General features: G+C 47.0%; 1 protein-coding gene across 1 annotated transcript in view; it reads left to right on the top strand.

Annotated features, from left to right (window-relative positions):
- The first annotated feature begins 4,047 nt into the window (after window positions 1–4,047).
- The window catches only part of LOC142591496 (fatty acid synthase-like), a 188,244-nt gene continuing 171,246 nt past the window's right edge, over window positions 4,048–21,045 (top strand). The window contains exon 1 of the mRNA XM_075703825.1: window positions 4,048–4,389. Within this exon, the coding sequence (XP_075559940.1) occupies window positions 4,048–4,389 (342 nt within the window). The remainder of the gene's footprint in view (window positions 4,390–21,045) is intronic.

Genomic DNA, 21,045 nt, shown 5'->3' on the forward strand with positions numbered 1-21,045 from the left:
GCATGAGGGCAGCAATGTAGGCGCCGAAACTAGCGTGACGCGTGCTTTATTAACTTAGGGGATGTGTTTTACTGTAAAAAGCAGCATAAAATATTTCTGAAGGTCTCCAGTAGGTTCTTATCCTTGCACGTATAAAAACTCAATCATTTGCTCGTTCCGTGCGACAATCGGAAGTACTTGAGGTATGTACATCCAGTTCCGGCTTCGCGCTATTGTCTAGTCGCTCATAGCACTTCCGGGCGACGAGCGACGAATTCTAGATTTGCAGAACCGAGCGATCGCGCGACAAGATCGAGCGATCTGTTCAAGCGACGGCCTGATCAGTAGCTTGAAGCCGTCGCTCGTCGCTGTTGCACACAAAATCGCGCTCATGGGGTTTATGCTCACTGACCTGGAGATGCAAAGCAGAAAGGTGGGTCTAAAAATTAATCTGCAGAAAACTAAAGTAATGTGTAACAATCTCGGAAGAGAACAGCAATTTATGATAGGTAGCGAGGCACTGGAAGTGGTAAGGGAATAGATCTACTTAGGGCATGTAGTGACCGCGGATCCGGATCATGAGATGGAAATAATCAGAAGAATAAGAATGGGCTGGGGTGTGTTTGGCAGCCATTCTCAGATCATGAACAGCAGGTTGCCATTATCCCTCAAGAGAAAAGTGTATAATAGCTGTGTCTTACCAGTACTCACCTACGGGGCAGAAACCTGGAGGCTTACGAAAAGGGTTCTACTTAAATTGAGGACGACGCAACGAGCTATGGAAAGAAGAATGATGGGTGTAACGTTAAGGGATAAGAAAAGAGCAGATTGGGTGATGGAACAAACGCGAGTTAATGACATCTTGGTTGAAATCAAGAAAAAGAAATGGACGTGGGCAGGACATGTAACGAGGAGGAAAGATAACCGATGGTCTTTAAGGGTTACGGACTGGATTCCAAAGGAAGGGAAGCGTAGCAGGGGGCGGCAGAAAGTTAGGTGGGTGGATGAGCTTAAGAAGCTTGCAGGGACAACACGGCCACCATTAGCACATGACCGGGGTAGTTGGAGAAGTATGGGAGAGGCCTTTGCCCTGCAGTGGGCGTAACCACTGCAGGCTGCTGCTGCTGCTGATGATGATGAATTCCTCCAATAGCACTGCTGGACTCGTCTCATTAGATAACGTTCTAGCGTTAAACGTTGCCAGGTTCAAATCCCAATGGCGGCCTCTCTGGATGCAGAGATTCTTAACACCCTCTGCTGCGTACAGGGCTGACTGCCGTCGTGGTCAGTTGCTTCGCAGCCGCTGGGGACTGTGGGCCGGGGTTCGATTGTTGTATTAATATACGAGGTTGTGGCCAATTACTGCACCAGGGTGCCGCCAGTACTGCTCTGGAGAGGGAGTGCGTTACCGGTTCTGGTCACCGGGGTCAGGCCGCACTCCAGGCCCGTTTATAGAATTTTATGAACACGCGGATTCTTTTTAATTCGGTGGAAAATTGCGCGGCACCGGGATTCGGACCACGGTCCGTTTGCACGCGAGGCGGATGCTCTTGTACCCAGCCGCAAATGAACTGCAAGAGAGGGCGCGCGCGGCCGCGCTGAAACGCCCCACTCATGGCTGCGTATCCAACGTAAGCTCCGCTTGACCGCTTGAGTTGGATACCCAGCTCGGCGATCTCCTCCGTCCCTCTTACGAGGGTTCACCCCCTCCACCTTATCGCATCTTTGGTATAACGTACCAAGCACTTATAATGCACAAGTATACGAATGGAAATTAACCGGTAAACTAAGGGAACCAAGGTGAGCCTTCAATTCACGAGCGGGTAGCTTTACGTTCAGATGGATCATGAAATAGATGATGTGCCAGGAATCTTTGTCGAACAAGTGTGGCGGGTGTCATGTGCGTTACCTCGCGGTGAAATGCATGCATCGGTGCAACAGCTGCTTTTCTGCCTCTGCTCATGCCATGTGGGCCGATTAATCGATATTAATCTAAAAATTGGAGAGTTAGAATTGTCTCGCACTACTACCGTAAAATCCCGGGGGATTGCCTACCTAAAATCCGGAGAAAATAGAGTGAAAATGTGAGGTGGGCTAACTTTCGTTGTGCAGTAAAAAAAGAAGTTGAAAAAAATATAGTAGTCAAAGAATAAACATGCTTTATTAGCACTGAATTCTTTCGTCGTCAGAACCGTCGAATGAGCATTCGCTGCCACTCGCATCTCCGTTCTGGCCCTAAATTGGTTGCACCCACTCCAGGAGCGCATCGGATGTCATCCAGCCGTTCATTGACAATGACAGCCGCATGTTGGTTGAAATAGTATAAGAAATCTTAGAGCCGATAAGACACAAATGCGAGCGCTCGAGCACAGAGGACACACTATCGGCACAAGCATGCTGCTAGGCCTAACTTCTATGCCGCAAGCACAGTACCCGCAAAACACGGAACGGCAAAAAAAAAAAAAAAAGAAAGAAAGAACGGAGTTGTTATCTTTCGGGGGTGCGGCATCTTTCAGGATTTTAAGGCAGTAATAAGATCGCCTCCAGCGCCTGTCGAATGGGTACCGCAGTGTATAATTATAGTTGACCTGCCGAGGGGGAGGAGAGCGCTCCCTGCCTAAAAGAATGGAGGGGCCCTCCACTCTTTAAAAACGGAGGACACGAGAGAAGAGAACCGGACAACACAAACGTTCTGTTGTTTGGTTAGCCCGTGCCCGTGTCTGCACACCTTACCTTCTGTCACGTGAATTCCAAAGAATGCTATAATCGCATTAAAGTTTCACTACTGGTCGGTACCAACCTGGGTCCCCGAGGACAGTAACCCGATGCTGTATTCGCTCGGCCTTGAATGAACAGACCCGCCGTGGTTGCTCAGTGGCTATGGTGTTGGGCTGCTGAGCACGAGGTCGCGGGATCGAATCCCGGCCACGGCGGCCGCATTTCGATGGGGGCGAAATGCGAAAACACCCGTGTGCTTAGATTTAGGTGCACGTTAAAGAACCCCAGGTGGTCAAAATTTCCGGAGTCCTCCACTACGGCGTGCCTCATAATCAGAAAGTGGTTTTGTCACGTAAAACCCCAAATATTATTATTATTATTATTGAATGAACAGTCGCTGCCACTCACATAATCTCCGTTCGGGCCCCGAATTCGTCGCACTCACTCCAGGAGCGCATCGGATGTCACCCAGCCGTTGTTTGACAATGACAGCCGCACTAGACCGCTACGAAGACCAGCTAGGTCTAGTGCGGCGTGCATGACGGACAGCAGAGGTCAGCGAAGCCCTGGACTGAGGGCAGCCGACCATGGCGATAGAGGACGGGCGAAGCAGCGGGTGAAGACACAAGGAGGAAGACTTCCCTGTAGAGTCCGCCCAAGCCGCAGAAAAACACAATTACTAGAGCTCAATAAAGTCTTCACTCACTCACTCACTCGCTCGGCCGGGATCACCGGCCGGGCAAAGCAAGAGAGAAGATGAGTACCGCGGTCACTGGTAGGTATTTGTATCGATTAACTCATTTACAGCAAGCAACAACAATCGAAGGTGAACAAAGAACTGGACGAGTTGGCATACATTTCTGGAAAACCAAAAACAGTGCAAAAAAGACGACGCTGAAAGACACACGACGGGCCCTGTTGTGTCCGCGATAGCGCGCCTGATAAGCAGACTGCTGTTAGTGCACATGGGCGCAGAAATGCTTAAAATGTCGTGCTCTGTGCACTATCGGTCCATTCCTGACCTACGACTGCCTTCATCCTATTGGAACCCTTGCCTGTTCAGTCCCTGGTAGAGACGCTGCATTTAATTAAATTATGGGGTTTTACGTGCCAAAACCACTTTCTGATTATGAGGCACGCCGTAGAGGGGGACTCCGGAAATTTAGACCACCTGGGGTTCTTTAACGTGCACCTAAATCTAAGTATACGGGTGTTTTCGCATTTCGCCCCCGTCGAAATGCGGTCGCCGTGACCGGGATTCGATACCGCGACCTCATGTTCAGCAGCCCAACACCATAGCCACTGAGCAACCACGGGGGGTCAGACGCTGCACTTGGCGACGAGGATGAGATGAAGGCAGTCGTCGGTTTGTTGAAGAAGGAGAACCAAGAAGCGACAACGCAGTCGGCTGGACAGCTGGAGTCGTTTGATGTTACCGCAAGTGACTGGACGGCATACAAGGAGAGGTCGAGATTTTTTCTCATTGTCAACGAGGTTCTGGACAGCGACAAGCTGCTCGCATTTCTCAGCATCATCGGCCCGCGAACGTATGGGTTACTGAAGTCGTTGACGGTGCCCGACCTGCCAGCGGCAAAAAGTTTCGAGCAACTGCAGACCATCTTGGACGCCCGCCTGGCTCCAAATCCGTCCATAGTAGACGAACGAAGTTTCACCGCAGAGCACAGCATGAAGGCGAGTCCCTGCCCGAATGTGTTGCGGAGCTTCGCACGTTCTCTCAGACCTGCCAATTTGGAACCAATTTAGACAAAGCGCTGCGGGATTGTTTCGTTTACGGACTACTCTGGGAGGACGTGCAGTGAGTGTTCTTTGCCGAGGACGACAAATTAAAGTTCTCGAAAGCAGTCGACCGCGCCCTCGCCATGGAAGCAGCCCAGAAGAAAGTCGCCGATACTCGAGTCGCGGAGTCACTGGGAGCACAGCTGCACCAAGTGGAAGAAGGGAGTACGAAGAGGCACACATGCTGACCTGTACGAGATGCAAGCGACAGCCGGTATACCAATACTGGTTTGTTACCGCTGCGGTTCTCCGAACCGCACTCGTGGTTATTGCCCTCACATTAAGGATACGTGCTATAAGCCGCAGGCCAGCTACACGCCAACTGACGTGCACCCTACGCACTTACACCGGAGCACTCGCCCGACCTTGTGACGTCGCGATCGTCAAGGTGCAGCACGATGGACGGAGGGCGAAACTACCGCTTTACCTGGACGACGAAGCAGGACCACCACTGCTAGGGCGAGAGCGGCTGCACACAGTATATCTACATTGGAACAGGATTCGGGCTCTGAACCATGTCTCAAGGTCAGTGTTCGACTTGTCTTCCCGAACGAAGGGAAAGCTCGATGCGTTGCTAGAAAAGCACAAAACTCTAAGGACGAGTTGGGTGCTATCACAGACGAACGGGCCGAGCTGTTTTTCAAACCGGACCACCAGCCGAGGTTCCTAAAAGCAAGGAATGTGCCGTTCGCATTGCAGTGAGCTGTAGAAACCGAGATAGCAAAATTGGTCGTACTAGGAATTCTGACGCCCGTGTTGACAAGGGAGTATGCCGCACCTCTAGTGCCCGCGATAAAGAAAGATGACAGCACACGCCTATGTGGTAATTATAAGACAACTATAAACCCCTCACTTGACATTTCACACTACCCGCTGCCTGAGATAGGTGATCTATTGGCAGCGCTGGCCGGGGGACTGCATTTTACGAAGGTTGTACTGAACAGAGAAGGGTTCTAACGGGGAAACGGCGTTTGTTGCTGGAAGCTTACGGCCTCGTGATTACGTAAGGGATAGACTGATAGCGTACAGGGCACATTTTAAGCACTTCTGCGCACATGCGCACTAACAGCAGTCTGCTTGCTAGGCGCGCTATCATGGACGCAACAGACCATGACTTACAATTGAAATTTTATTGTGGTTAAACAGAAACATACATTTAATGCCGGATCCGTGTCGGCGGAACATCCTGCGTCAGAGTCCAGTGTCGACCGTCGTTCCGGCAAAAATCTTTTCGAACCACACATACCCAACCACGCAGGCCCTTCATGCAGCGCCAGGAAGTTACTGAACTAATCGAATTTCTCAAGGAAAATACGTCAGAAAATCGTAGAGTACCACTTACGCATTGCGTACAGACATGATAGCGTCTGATTGTAACTTGAATATACGAGAAAACCATTTTGTCATGCGGAAACTCAAAACACAAATCCCTTTTCCAGCGTTTCTGCCATTCGTATATCAGCCATGGCCGTTGAGAATTGCACGCGGCGCGCGCGAATCTCAAAAGCCATACAGCAGCACGCCCGGTTCCTTGCAACACCCCAGATGGCGCTTGGCTCCGCCGCATCGCGGCCCACGCAAGAGGCTGCCTTTCTACCAGAAAGCTCGCCTTCGTGGATTGCATTCGCCGCCAGCGCTTCCCAGTAAACATTATGGTTACATAAGCTGTAGTTTCCGGGAAGCGTGAGAAGCAATCATGAATCTTTGAATGCGATCACATTCCACTCGTAGAGGCAAAGCTTAAGCGTCCTCCAAATTTTGTGCAAAGGGACAACACGCGTGCGCTAGGCAAAGCGAGAAAATATAACCAAATGAAATGTAGGCTACTAATCACCCATCAATGTACAAAGCCTCATTGTTATGCGAGATGATTGACGTTTTACTGATACTCTTGTTAACACTTTTCTTTAAATGGCATGCCGCAATGGCCAGCCGCGCGTCCCTACTGTTAATGTGTTACACAATCTGTGTTTTTTCCAACAAAGGCCTGTACCCACACTGACCACAGTGTGCTGACAAGAACCTGAGCGACCTATGATACTCGCCTGATCTAGTATTACTGCAACGCTGCGTTTTCCCGGTGTAGATCATTCCGCACGTTGTGGGGCACTGCTAGACAGCGCTAACGGAACATAGAAGAACCTGCTTCCCGTGGTCTACCGTGCAATTTTTTTTTACCTGTTTTCGGCCTCTCCTAGTTGCCTGTCCAAGAAGGTGCAGACGCGACCGATACGCTCGAAAAAAAAAAAAAGGCAAACGACTCCTCTGGGCTGAGCCCCAAATAACTCACAGCACGACGCATCTCCTCATAATCAATGTTCCTGTCAAGCGAGAAACCAATTATAATGATCCTAACAAGCTGGCCAATATTATGTCATGGTCTGTAGCTGGATGCGCGACACAGGGACATGTTGAATAATAAGCTTTTATGAAACGAGGCTCAAAACCGACATAGGTTAACGCAATAGGATAGCCCCCTGAATACACATAACAAAGCTCAAACACGCTGTAAGTTAACGCTACACAATACAAGTTAACACCAATATAGAACAAGGAGGAGAAAGCATTATGGTATTGACAACAAGTTAATTGAAGTCGTAGCGTTGCGCTAGCGCCGCTGGTTCCGGTGTCACGTAGCACGGCCCAACGTTGTGTCTTAACAAAGCACGTTGCATGGCTAGTTGGGGATGCATTTTTTTTTCCCTTAAGAAAGCAATCCAGCGCTACTTTCCTGAAGAGGACACAGAAAGACATGAAAGGACAGCGCCCGTTAACCTCGTCAAAAACGTTGTGCTGGATTACGTTCTTAAGGAAGAAAAAAATAAGGCTGTGGCGAAAGGTCTGGCGCTGCTAGTTTCGACGGTAGGGCGGCCAGCCTTGCCCGAAGGTGGCCATGACGTCAGGTCGATGCGGCTGCACCGCTCGAACCTGCACGCTAGATCTGCGGGGCATAGCCGCAGGAGCCCGTGCACGTCCTCATGATGAAGGCGCCGTCACGTCGTTCATGCGGTTATCAGTTGCGTCCGTTCAGCCTGAGGATCGTAGGCGAATAAGCAGGGGCACGGCCTCTACCGGAGCTTCTGCTGACCGTCTCCATGAACCATCGGGTTGGCCCGGATTCTAGGCCGCCTTCCTCTTCACTGTCACGGCTTGTGACTGGGGCTCGCGCCTTCTGCTCCTCTTTACGTTGTTGCGGATGATGATGATGGTCATCTGTCACTGCTCGCAACCCAATAAGGCCGGAAATCGGGCGGCAGAAGGTAGCTCAAGAAAATTCTTATACGAGGAGACACGCAAAGTAAAGTAAAACAAAAACAAAAGGAGACATTGGAATAAGTAGACTAGTATGTGAGCGAGCAGTAAACTGAAGGATGAGTTTTAAAAGAGATTATAATCAAAGAGAGAATAAAGACAACGTGAATCCAGGACTTGTAGAAACCGATTTCAGTGAAATGAATGCTGATCTGATCATTAGAATAAATGTATGATTTGCAACGTAATCGTTTTGATTCAGTTAAAAAATCACACTGCGCAACAAACGTTTCTGTGTCTATTGGCTAGTGTCTAGGCCCCAAATGATAATATTACCCGTGTACTTAATCTTTATGCGATTTTTCAAAGCGGAGCTTCGAGTAATATCTTTGCCTGGTTTGAATATCGTCGGCTCGATAATATGTGGTGGTCTGTGGATTCAATTTCCTTAGAATTGTGGCATAGAGGGGACATCGTCAGACCAGCTCTACGTAAATAAAAATTCGATTGCGGGATGCGACAGCGTAATATGGTGTATGTAACTTCCAGCTGCCGAAAAGGACACCACTGTTTTTTGAAGCAAAAACCGAGATTTTATCAGTGTTACCTTGCTTAAATAATTTTGTAGGCAAAATTTTCTGTTTCTCGATGCAGTGACGTAAGCTGTATCCCGTAAAATAGGAATCAAAGGTCCACTTAAAGACGTCAATAAATCTGTATTTTCGTTTAAGTATAAACCATGGTGGCCAGGAACTCACAGCAAATTATTTTTGTGCTAAGTTGTAGGGACTAAATTATGGAACACTCTGGAGAAAGCTGTATTCGTTGCCTTGGAAAGCTACGAACATACAATTAATGAATCTATGACTACGACAGCGGACGATTGATTAGTGGGACGCTTGCGCACCGCTACAACAATCGCCAATAAATCTGCTGTGAAAATAGGTGTGTAATCCAAAAGGCGAATGGAAAAGCACCAACTAAGAGAAGGAGAAAAAATACATACGCCAGCCTTCTCGTCTGACATTGAAGCATGAGTGGCTATTACTTGTTTTCAGGTGAGAAAGCTAATCTTTCAATTAGTCATTTAAACATTGAAATGGCATTAGTTTAGCATCTGAGTTGAAAATATCGTGAAGTTCAATCTGGAGGCTTATCTTGGGTTGACTTCTGTGAGTACATGAATTTGCACATTCAATGGTGTTAGCTGTGCCTGTGCGAATACGATCTGAAGGCTGTGCATGCGCGATGAATGATTATTGAAAATGTACTCGGTTCATTAACGGAAGCACACATTGATATTCGCTGCGGAGAACCGTAAATTTTTAGGCACTTTCGGACTGTATGAATCCTAAATCTGTTTTAAACATGATATTCGCGCTTCCATACACAGAAGGGCGTTTGCAAAAAAACCTGAGGAGTGCAAGGCACAATCGCAGAGCTTCTCTTTCTTATCGTATCAGAGGCTGAATTTTATAATCTGGGCTGCCGGCAAACAAGACGACCCAAATTCCACGATGGGACGGACATGCATTATATATGCCATAATTACTGTTTGTGTACGCAGCCCATATCGTCGGTAACTGATCTTACACAACCATGCCACGGCACGAGTTGGCTTAGACGTGACTTTTTCAATGTGGCTTCTGCAGTTTCGTGTCCCATCATACATGATCGATTCACAGAATTTAAGGGAATCCACCTGAGGAATGAGCTCTTGACGATACATGAGTGAAGTGTGAACGGGAATATCTAAAGGAAAGAGAAGTGCACTTTCACTGACATTCAACGACATACGTATGTTCTCAGTCCAATTTTTAACAGTACATAAGTAATTTTGTAACGATTGATAAAGTGAGTGTACATCACCATTCGATGAAAAAAAGCAATGTCATCGGCATAAACGTACACATAGGTGTTGTGGAGCTTAGGAATGGAGCTTAAAAATCTATAAATAAAACATGAGATAACACTGACCCCTACGGTACCCCGTGTTTCTGCTTATACCTAGACGATGATCATCTGGTTTGAAAATAGTAGAATTATCTTTCCCTGAAAAATTCAGAAACCCATGCATTGATGTATATCGGAAACCTGTAATTCTCTAGTTGCTATATCAGTACGCCACGCCCCATGGAATCATAAGCTTTAGCCAGATCTAGGGGCAGTAATCCTGAATATTCTCTTCGACGTCGAGCAAGTTGTATGCGACTCTCTAAGTCGACGTGCGCACATCATATCGATCACTCAGATCTAAAGCAAATGTCACGGCGGCTAAATATTAAGTTTTCAGAAATATGGGTTACTTGGCAATTACAAATTATATTAGTTTGAAAAAGTTGTATGCCAGAGAAATTAGCCTAATTTTATTTAAATATTATCCACCACCCCGTTTTTGAAATATCGGAATTACCTTAGCAAGTTCTCGACTCTGAAGGTACTCAGCCATTATTCGAATAGTAATTTGCCATTTCCAGAATCTCTTGCGGAGACAATCCATTAAGGAAATTAAAATGAAATGAAACGAAATGAAAATTTTTATCACGGCTGTGGTAAGTTCATCTGGAACTAGCGCTGAAGAAGGCAGAGAGCCAACAGCATTCGCCAGTTCTGGTAATGAGACTTCCCTAAATTCCTCAAGCGGCAACAGTTCCATTAGGTACGGGGGAACAATTGAAGTGAACTTGTCTTCTAGTCCCTTTCTTATATTACAGCGAAGCTGTTTATGGTTAGGTTCTGGCGGATCTAGTCTCCGTGGACATAGACCAACCATATTTCATACGTTGGCCGATCCCAAAAATTGCGCAATACCGGGCCGACCCGCGGCGGAGGTGCAGTTCGCCAGTAAGGGGCCGACATTCACAGCTTCGCTGGTGATCCTTCTTCACAGAGTGGAAGGGCACTGAATCTCTTTGTAATAATTCGGACAATTCACGTGATAAAAAGACGAAGACCGAATGTTTGCTGGAACCGGAATCACCTTTCGAGAGCGTTACAATCTAGAATGGGCTTTTTTTTCTTTTTGCGTTTAGGCAGATAAGTGAATTTGTTCATATCATACTTGGCTTTAGATATCGTGCGCTTGAAAGATGCAGTGACAAATTGGTAATCACTGCAATTGTTTGGACATTGATTACAAAGAAGCTGCTTTTAGGCAGCCTTTCGTTTACGCTGAGCCCGCGTCCATTCTGAATTCCACCAGGGACTGATGAAAAATTTGCGTGCTTAAGTTTCTCTCCCGTCGCGCGCGACGCACGGGGGTGAGGCGAGGGAGGGAGGGAGAGAGAGAGAGAGAGAGAGGGAGGGGGGCGTTCTTCACCGGCGGCTGCTGCTTCGGTGCGGCCGTGCGAGCGCCGTGCATCGAAAGCGGTCTGCCACGTGACCAAAGCGCGCGCCAGCCCGAGCTTCATCTTCAGAGCGATCGGCGATGTTTGCAGTGTTGGCGTAGTGGCGGTAGCTTCGTACGCGCTGTGCTTTCGACGCTTCGTTCACGTTGAAGAGAGAGATGCACGAAGGTCAGTTCGCTCGTTGCTGCTGCCGCGATTCCTCACTCCAGCGCTCCAGCGATTCCTCACTCCGTAAACTGCGGTTCAAGTTGCGACATGAAAAGCTTATAGTAGGTGAAAAAACCTACTACTTCGACCACACTACTAACCAGGTCATTGAGGAACGCCTTTAGCCATCATTGAGACCAAAATGTACACCGCAACCACAGAACTGTCAGCCTTTATCATTCCTGCTCGCTAACATTCGAAGTGTTGTTCCCAAGCGTGATGCCCTGTGCAGTCTAATAGGCTCATCTTCTTGCGATGTCTTACTACTAACAGAAACATGGCTTAACACATCAATCGATGATACCGAAATTCTCCCTTACCTCTCGCATTTTGACATTTTTCGGAAAGATAGACCCAATAACTCGCGCGGTGGGGGTGTATTAATCGCCACTAAACGTAACCTACATTGTTCACTTGTAAACCTCTCTTCACAACTGGAGATGATTTGGATTCGATGCATTGCTACACACCCGCACATTCTGGTTGGTATTTGCTATCGGTCCCCTAGTACCGACAGTTCTTTCACGCCTTCACTTCATGAAGCCTTAAATACGTTAACTAAAACATATCCTAACAGTCCTGTCCTTCTGTTTGGCGATTTTAATTTTCCAACTATTGATTGGTCCGATCCTGCCTCTACATTATCTAAAACCAGCCCCGGTAGTGACTTCTTAAACACGTGTATGACATTCGGCTTAACGCAGCTCGTCACTGACTCAACACGCGTCACTGCTCACTCGTCCAACGTTTTATATCTTGTATTAACAACTCACCCTGATAACTTTACTCCTGTCACCTTATTGCGCGGTTTGAGCGACCACCTGACAGTACACGTTTCGTTTCGTTGCAATGTACTAAAGAAACAAAAAAATCGGAAAACACTTACACTCTATGATAAAGGGGACTATGTCAGCATGAACCGAGAATTATCTGAGTACTTCGATACGTTCGCCGCTAACTTTCAACTAAATTCTCTCGAGTCGAACTGGCTGCTTTTCAAATCAGAGGTGCATCGCCTTATACGTCTTTACATCCCCACCATTACAATAACAGAAAGAACAACATCACCATGGTTTAATGTATCCCTCAAACGACTAAACAATAAGAAGAAACGGTTGTTTCGACAAGCCAAACGATCTAATTCTTCTTGCACATGGCAGAAGTATTACGCAGTCGAGAAAGAATATGACAAGTTAACCTCTCAAACTAAACACAAGTTTCTTTCTACCACTTTACCAGCTATGCTACAAACTAACCCGAAGCGATTTTGGAAAACTATTAATCCTAATCAGCGGAATGAGATATCACTTATCAATAGCTCCGGACTCCCGATCCCTGAGACTGAGGCTGCGGATCTTCTTAACAGAACATTTAGTTCAGTTTTTACTAATGAATTACTTGACGGCTTGCCCGATCCACCATACTTCGCATATCCGCTCATGCAAAATATCACATTCGATCCCATCGGCATTGTCAAAGTAATTGAATCATTGAAGAACTCGTCATCTACAGCAGTAGACGGTATCAATGCCAAAGTTCTAAAAAATACTAAACATGTGTGTAGCCTGTTTTTATCACTCATATTCCAGGAATCACTTAACAGCGCTTCAATTCCACATGACTGGCAGGTGGGCAAGGTCATCCCAGTCTTCAAGAAAGGAAGCCGATCATCACCGAGTAACTACCGCCCTATTTCCATAACAAGCGTGTCTTGTAAAATAATGGAACACATTTTATACTCGCATATTGCTAACTTCCTAACATCCGTCAATTTTTTCCACCCAAGTCAACACGGTTTCCGCAAAAATTATTCCTGTGACACTCAACTTGCTCTTTTCTTGCACGACTTACATTTAAACCTAGATCGTAACATCCCGACTGACACAATATTTTTAGATTTCGAAAAAGCATTCGATAAGGTCCCTCATGGTCGTCTCCTAATAAAGTTATCGAGTCTTAACATTCATCCTTGTGTTCTAAGCTGGATTCGAGGGTTTTTAACTAACCGAGAGCAATTCGTATACGCTAACTCACACTCTTCATCCTTAACACCCGTGCTTTCAGGCGTACCTCAAGGTACCGTACTTGGTCCCCTCCTTTTCTTAATATACATCAATGACCTACCTTGTAATATTTCTTCTCATATCCGACTCTTCGCTGATGATTGTGTGGTTTACCGAGCAGTTACTAACCCCAGCGACCATTTGGCGTTACAAAATGACCTATCGCGCATACAAAACTGGTGTACCACTTGGCTCATGTCATTAAATGTTGCTAAAACCGTGTTAATGTCTATTCATCGTCGCTGTAACTACGTTATCCCTAATTATAGCATCAATAACACGCAGATTGCAACAACGGATTCATTCAAATATCTTGGTGTGTACATCTCGCGTGACTTAACTTGGACCTGTCATGTTAACCACATAATAAACTCTGCTAATCGTACTCTAGGTTATCTACGCCGTAACCTCTTCCTCGCTCCTCCCTCTATTAAACAACTTGCTTTTCTAATCTTTGTGCGGCCTAAGCTTGAGTATGCCGAAGCTATTTTTGACCCCCACCACAATAACCTTATTAAAGCCCTCGAGTCGGTTCAGAACCGCGCGACACGATTTATCCTGTCAACTTATTCATACAATACAAGCATCTCGGCACTAAAAGCCCAAATAAACCTACCCTCTCTAGCCTCACGCCGTAGAATAGCCCGTCTTAATCTTTTTCATAAATTCTTTCATTCCTTGCCTTTTGACAACCCGTACATAAAAAGAGCACGTCGCGTTGCCCGCACCAGTCACTCTAATACAGTATATCCCCCACAAGCCCATACCGTTACTTTTCAGCAATCATTTTTTCTGCGCACAACACGAGACTGGAATGGCCTGCCCGCCGAAGTTGCCACTATCATCGACCCACTTGCATTCAAGCGACTCATCGGAAATATCTCTTTGTAATTTGTAGTATCTCTTTGTCACTAACTCCCCACTCCCTCATGTAATGTCTCAACAGAGACCTTTGAGGAAATGAATGAATAAATGAATGAATAAATGAATAAACTCCAGTTTCCGCGGTCATCGAGCGAGATGTGTTCATGTTTATCTGTGCGCGCTTGACACCGTGCTCGTTAATTTAGTTAAAACACGTTGGCGGGCTAGTTCGTTTGAATCCATGACAGAATGTGTAAGCGCGACTGAGTGAGGGCGTAGAAAGAAACAGACACACAGAGACAACGTTGTCTCTGTGTGTCTGTTTCTTTCTACTAGTCGCGCTTACACGTTATATCACTGCTCATCTAGTTAGTAAGCGAACGTTTACAAGTTTATACGGCCGATAAAACTACTATCCTTATTCGTATAGCTGTCCACTAATTTGATATCGCAATCGGTGCTTCGAAACTGCGACTTTTTTATGTATAGGGAATGTAAGTAATTTGACGCCGAAAAACGTCCGCCTCCATTCCACCCTGTGAAAGTGGATGTACAGCGCAGCTGTTGAGGACGTTAGACAATCACCACAAGCGACGTTCGCCACGCGCGCACGCACGCACGCACGCATCCGCATTCTTCTGGGCCCTCCGCCGAGCGCGAGCGACTTATTGAACTAACTGAAGTTTTGAAAGTAAACTGCGTCAGACGATTCGCAAAATACGACTTGCACACAAGCTGCAGAAGTTATAGCTTCGGTTTGTAATTCGAATGTACGAGAAAACATAATTATGCTACGCGGAAGCTCAAAGATAAAGCCCGTTTCCAGATGTCGTTTGAGTTTTGTCTGAGTGGCCGCAGTCGCTAGGTGACGGTACTGTTATTGGACGCTGTTTGACACAATATCGATCACAGTCGCAGCGCACGCTGTGCGACAGATGCAACGGGCAAAGTGCACATACATTGTGTGCACGTCATGCGCGCACGCACGTGTGCGGAATTGCACATACATCCTCGTTATTCTAGGCCCTCCGCCAAGCACAAGTGAGCTATCGAACTAATCGAATTTTTCAAAGTAAACAACGTCACAAAATTTGCAATATACGAATTCAACCTGACGATTCACATGATGCGATGTTCATCGCACCGGAAGTGTGACTTCCGTCGCCCGACGCCCCCCCCCCCTCCCCTGCTTTTTGACGGCGACCAATGGGTTGGTCGCACGTCGCAGCGATCTCTGCGGTTTTTTGTTGAAATTGCGCCGAGAGCTATTTCGCTGTTTGTTTCAGGGAAATGGCATGCCCACCCAACAAGTTCGATGCGCGGAGACGTGGATGGCCGAATTCGGTACGTAGCACCAATACGCGAAGGGAGAATAAGAAACTTGCACCGCAGATTCCATTCTCCCATTGCTATGCGTTCGTTGACGCGCTGCATAGCAAATGAGGTGCATTTTCACGTTTGTTTCGTATGCTATGGACCTAGTACTTACTACAGACCTCTGCGAGTTGCCAATGCCACGAGGCGTTCGATGCCCACGAGACTAAATCACCGTTTGGAGTCGTCACAATTTTGTCAATTGTTGAGCAGCATACAAAAATCGCGCGTACGGAGCAGTTTGAATAATGTCAACCTCGGCAATGGCGCACGACAAGACAGCAAAGTACCCAAAGTTTCAACGTTGTGGTGAACGCGCGACCGTTTAGTTGCATTCTGTTCCTATCGGTTTTCCTGTCGCGCATGAATTCCTCGATGCATCTGCAAAATATCTCACGTCTCCTGCTTATTAAATTTGACATGCTGTCGTAATGAATTTTGTACGATAGCATATATAACCCGGTGGCTTCAATGAATAGCGTCATTTTTTTTTCTAATATTTCATGTAGGGTAAGTTGTATGTCCTCTCTGATGGAGAATCTGTTTTTGTTTTTACTGCACAGAGACTGCTAACCTCGAATATGTTGCGGACTTTGCATCTTTACTGCACCTATATTAATCCTTGCTTTGAACGGTGATTAATATGCAGTTACATAACATTATTGGCTTGCTGTAGTGGCACAGTGGCGACGGACCCTGCGGCAACGTCATATAAAACTCGTGAAACAATGCGAAAAACAGGCAACCAACTTGTTTTTATGTGGCTGAAACAGCAGAATACGACGCGTTAAAGAAAAGCAAATCAGAACTGCGCAGTGAAGTCAGCCAGTTGCATCCCCACCAGTAAAGTTTCGTTCGTTCTCTGTCCTCGCTTCACCGCTGGAACTTGAAGCTTCTCGGACGATGATCGGCAGTTGTTGATCAAACGCAGGCAGGAAGCGATGAGATCAGATGTACAAGAGATATTTATAGGTAAACTTTTCTATATACATGGCAGGTAAAACAAATACATTACAAACTTGAACAATTGAGAAACAAAGTCTCACTCTTCGACTGTCTCAATGACTGTTAGAGCCCAGACTCGTTTTAACGTACATAGTACGGAGGCTCACTGATCTATCAGCAATCCTGATTTCAGCCAAGTCTGAGGGAGAGCATGTCGTCCCGATTTTTATAGCCCAATTACACAAAGAAAAAAAAGGCGGTAGGGCCGTTGGCCCGTCCCACAGGTTCAGTTGCCAATCAGAGTCAACCGTTTGTTAAGCCACAACCCACAGGGATGGGCTTACTCTTCAAAATAAACATATTGGAAAACAAAGCTCTTTTCCTTCTTCCCTAAACTCCGATGCCCTCTCATTTCTTCGTAGTTAGTGACGGGCTCAGCAAAACACGCCAGGCCCGAACAAGTTATCGCTCGGCCGCCTCAAATCCCAAGGGCGTCTCTGGGCCGCAACTGTCTCGGAAGCAGGGGCATCGATACCACGTAGTGCGGCCGTACTCAAAGTTTGTCCGCGTGGGAGACCGATGGCCCTCCTTGTCCTTCAAACTTATTGTCTACAAGACAAAGTTCTCCGAGTGCGTGTTTCCAAGACGCCGTTGTCCGAATGCACTCTTTACGTGTGCACCGCATTCCTACAGCGTGCACTGTAAGCTGGCCTTCGACACCACACAGGCAGTCGCACCCAACAACAAGGGTGGCGATTGCTATCCGGACGCGTAGAAGATTAGGTCAGAGTTGCTAAGCACTTCTTAACCTCGGCGGCGCCTCCAATTAGTCAGGCACTCGGGAGCCAGACCCACAATACCTTGTACAGCGGTCCCTTTCAAGGCTGGTCTGTGTGGACTCGTGTGACCGTCGGCGAACTGCCAACACCGTGCGCACAATACCGACTTCCCGGAATCGGCACTTGCCCTCCCGGCGCCTGCCGCGACGCGTCACCCAACACCACGCGGTCCGTGACCCCACATAACACAGAAACAGTTCCCCGCTGACATGGGGGGGGGGAAGTGCACCCCCTCTCTATACACACAGCACGTGGCCGATTCGTGACACTTAAGAACACGAACAATCAGAGCGACCTTACACCTCCTTTGCATGATTCAATCCTCTAAGTACGTATTAACGGTCCTTGCACGTTCACAGCTAATCAAGTGCGCACAAATATCCTTTGTAATAAGTTTGTGATCAGATTTATTAGTGTGCACACCCATATAATTACATCCGCTGTCATTAGTACCTTTATAAGCAGTGAAATACAATCTTACTTGGAAGAACATTTCACCCTGGGGTTTTAATAAAAATTTCGGCAGTTCAAGTATACACAATATAGTTTCTCTATAGATGGTCACAACAAGCTTTTTTTCAATGACACATCCATTTATTCCAATTTTTGCCTACATACAGACAAGAAAAGAAACCCCTACAAATCTGTGGACAATGAAATTCTTCTTCAATTTATTCACCTGCCACTGTGGCTATGGCATTCTGCTGCTAACACAAGGTGAAGGGTCGAATTGCTATTGCATAAGCGCGGCATGCGTATGCAACATCTAACAGGCAATACTAACACCAATTGAAAACAAAGGAAACGCTTGTAAAACAAGCATCTTTCTCATATGTCGAATATGAAAAACACTCATTGCGTCAATATATGTATTCTTCAGCAGCACTGCACCAACAAGCATGATCAGGCATAGTAAGTACTCTGTCATGTAGCTGGTCCTACAGATGCATAAATGCCAGAAGGCATGAATGCTCATGCTACATCATGCACACAGGATAAAGAAAACCTCATTCAAGGGTTGTCCCTTCTCGCAGATATGAGTGGGCGGTAAGCATCAGATACTTTAATACAGGGCATTGTGGAGTGCCGCTTATGAAAGAATGAAGAGAGTACCTATCAACAAAACTGTCCAGAGAGACCCCCCCCCTTTTTTTTTACAGCAGACACTGCCTCGCCCTATGCAAAGGGAATTCAAGAATAAAGTGGTACCCGTCGTGAGGGCTTGGCGATTATGACATTGCGCTGCTAAGCACGAAGTCGCGGGATGTAATCCCTAGAATCCCTGTATATGCGCCCGCAGGGAGCAGAGTTGCGCATAGGTCCGTCGTTGTGTTCCAGCTCTGCAGTGAAGCAACTCCTCGCGCGCGCAGGAGGCGCAAATGCCCCGCGGCGTTCCATTTGCTTTTTTGTCTGCTGGTCGCGAGCCACACGCGACAATTGTTCGCAAGCGCTGAGCAAGGTGACACTTTTTAATGCAGGCTACGCTCGAACGATTGGCGTAGCTGGAGGGGTGCCAGCCCTTCGAAATTTTTAGTTTGTATGTACAAATATACACGCACATATACAAGCACACGAACGAACGTACATATAAGGAGTAGGACGCCGCTCCATACCTCGAAATGAAATTCTGACTACGCCCGTGGCTCGAACAGCTCGAAAGTTCGCGTGCAAACGCGCATCACCTTGCAACAAAAAGCGGTGCAATGTTTTTTCAGCATGCATATGAAGTTTCCCCGCGGAGGCCCGCAGGAAAGAAATGTTTTAAGGGGCGTTTAAAGAAAACTTCACGCACGTGTGGTAGACAATGATGTGAGCACATTTGGGCTGCTGGAACCAAACGAATCATAATCGTCGCCAAGAGAACTATCGTGCCTGCAGTTATGACAGCGACCGTTAACCGTGAGCGTCGATCGTTCACAGCTGCTGCACGTTTTCGATATATGCGGTACATGCACGTAGATTTAAATGCACTTCAAATGTTCACGTGCGCACATTTTATGCAAAGCTTATTTTTACGTTTCATACCGCAAACTTGCAAACTTAACAGCTGTTTCGTAGCAACAAATCTGCAAGTGGAAAGAGATTCAAGATGCATGACCGATCAAATTTATTTAGCACAAGGGAATGGATGAGCAATTGCTGGTGGCAGCAGGGGATGAGTGCTGGTTCTTGGAACCTCGGAGGGCAGAATGCAAGGCCACTGGAAAGGCAACAAGCTATTAAGAGTAACAAAAGGTTATCTTTATTTCGCGAATTACCTAAGATGGCAAACTTGCAACGTAATTATTCACACATTGCAGACTGTAATACCACAACACATTTTGCTTCATCTCTTGATACTACACAGGTTGATTTACTATGACACAGCGCTTATAAAACGTACAAAAATAATTTCACATTCCTCACGTCGACTAAGGCTGATCGAACAAGCAACATATTGCGGGCGGTAAAGCTGAAGCTATCACAGCTGTCTCATCAGCGGGAGCGCACGATGTTTTCGCTTGCTACAAAACAATGGACACCAGTACATCAATCGACCTTACACGAAAAATCAGAACGCCGACAAAAAAAAAAAGAAAACAGTAGCAGAAAGCCAGGGTGCAGCGGGCAAAATGTATCTGCTAGTATTTACTCTGTTTTAAAGACACTGTTCTAGAGCCGCATAGTGAGAACAATCGTACAAGCAACACAGTGAATTGGGCGAGTTGGAAAGTTAACATTCTTGGCGCATATGTGCAGCGCAACACAGACTTGCCGTCCATTCTTTGTCCCACGTCTGTGTCGCGCTGCACATATACTCCAAAAATTGCACAAGTGAACAACCTCTCAAGCCAGACGTACGCATTTCGGCGTGTACAGGAGTGTTACTCGAGGTAAATGCTGCTTGAGTGTAAACAAGCCGAACTCACCACTGTAAACAAGGCGAACGCACCTCGCATATCCTGGTGCCTTTCGGAGCCGGCCGGTCTCGTCCGTACGCACGGCACCGCGTAAAAAGCTTTGCCACCTTCGTTGCCATATTTGCCCAGTTTGGTGCGCCGCACCCCGTCACACTGGAATACATGTGTCAAAATTAGGCGTTGTATAGCACTTCACCAAAGTCATTAACTATATTGACACAATGATGTGGGGCTCCCGCACCGCGGGACGGCGCGCGCAAAGGTCGGCGCCATGAAAGACGACGAAGCACGTATGCTGCACGCTCTTGTTCTGGCCCGCCATTAAAGAGAACCGTCTATTTTGTACGACTCGTCTTCAAACAACGTTACATTTTTCTGCTGGAGGTGCGGGGTACATGCTACCACTACCAGCTCGAACGCCGTCTACAAGCCCAGTACGAAGTCCGGTCAAGCTGACTTCTGTTCACGTACGGACAAGCCGTCGACTTCAAGGACTGCCACCTGAGCACGAGCCTCTACCCAATCGAGTCGGAAAGATGAGTACATCAGTTCCGTCTTCTTCCTCAACGGCACCGACCGAGGTCGTCCTTAACCAGCCGCGAATCCCCACATCCTTCCATGGGGACAACCTTCGAGGATGTCGAGGACTGGCTCGATCACTTTGAGCGTGTCGCAGAATTCAACGGCTGGACTCTGTAGTATAGTGTCGCCCCCTGTCAGATCTCTGTGTTATCGTACATGTATGTTTTATAGTTGTTTA

This window comes from Dermacentor variabilis, chromosome 8, assembly GCF_050947875.1.
Source record: "Dermacentor variabilis isolate Ectoservices chromosome 8, ASM5094787v1, whole genome shotgun sequence".
NCBI classification, from domain to species: Eukaryota; Metazoa; Arthropoda; class Arachnida; order Ixodida; family Ixodidae; genus Dermacentor; species Dermacentor variabilis.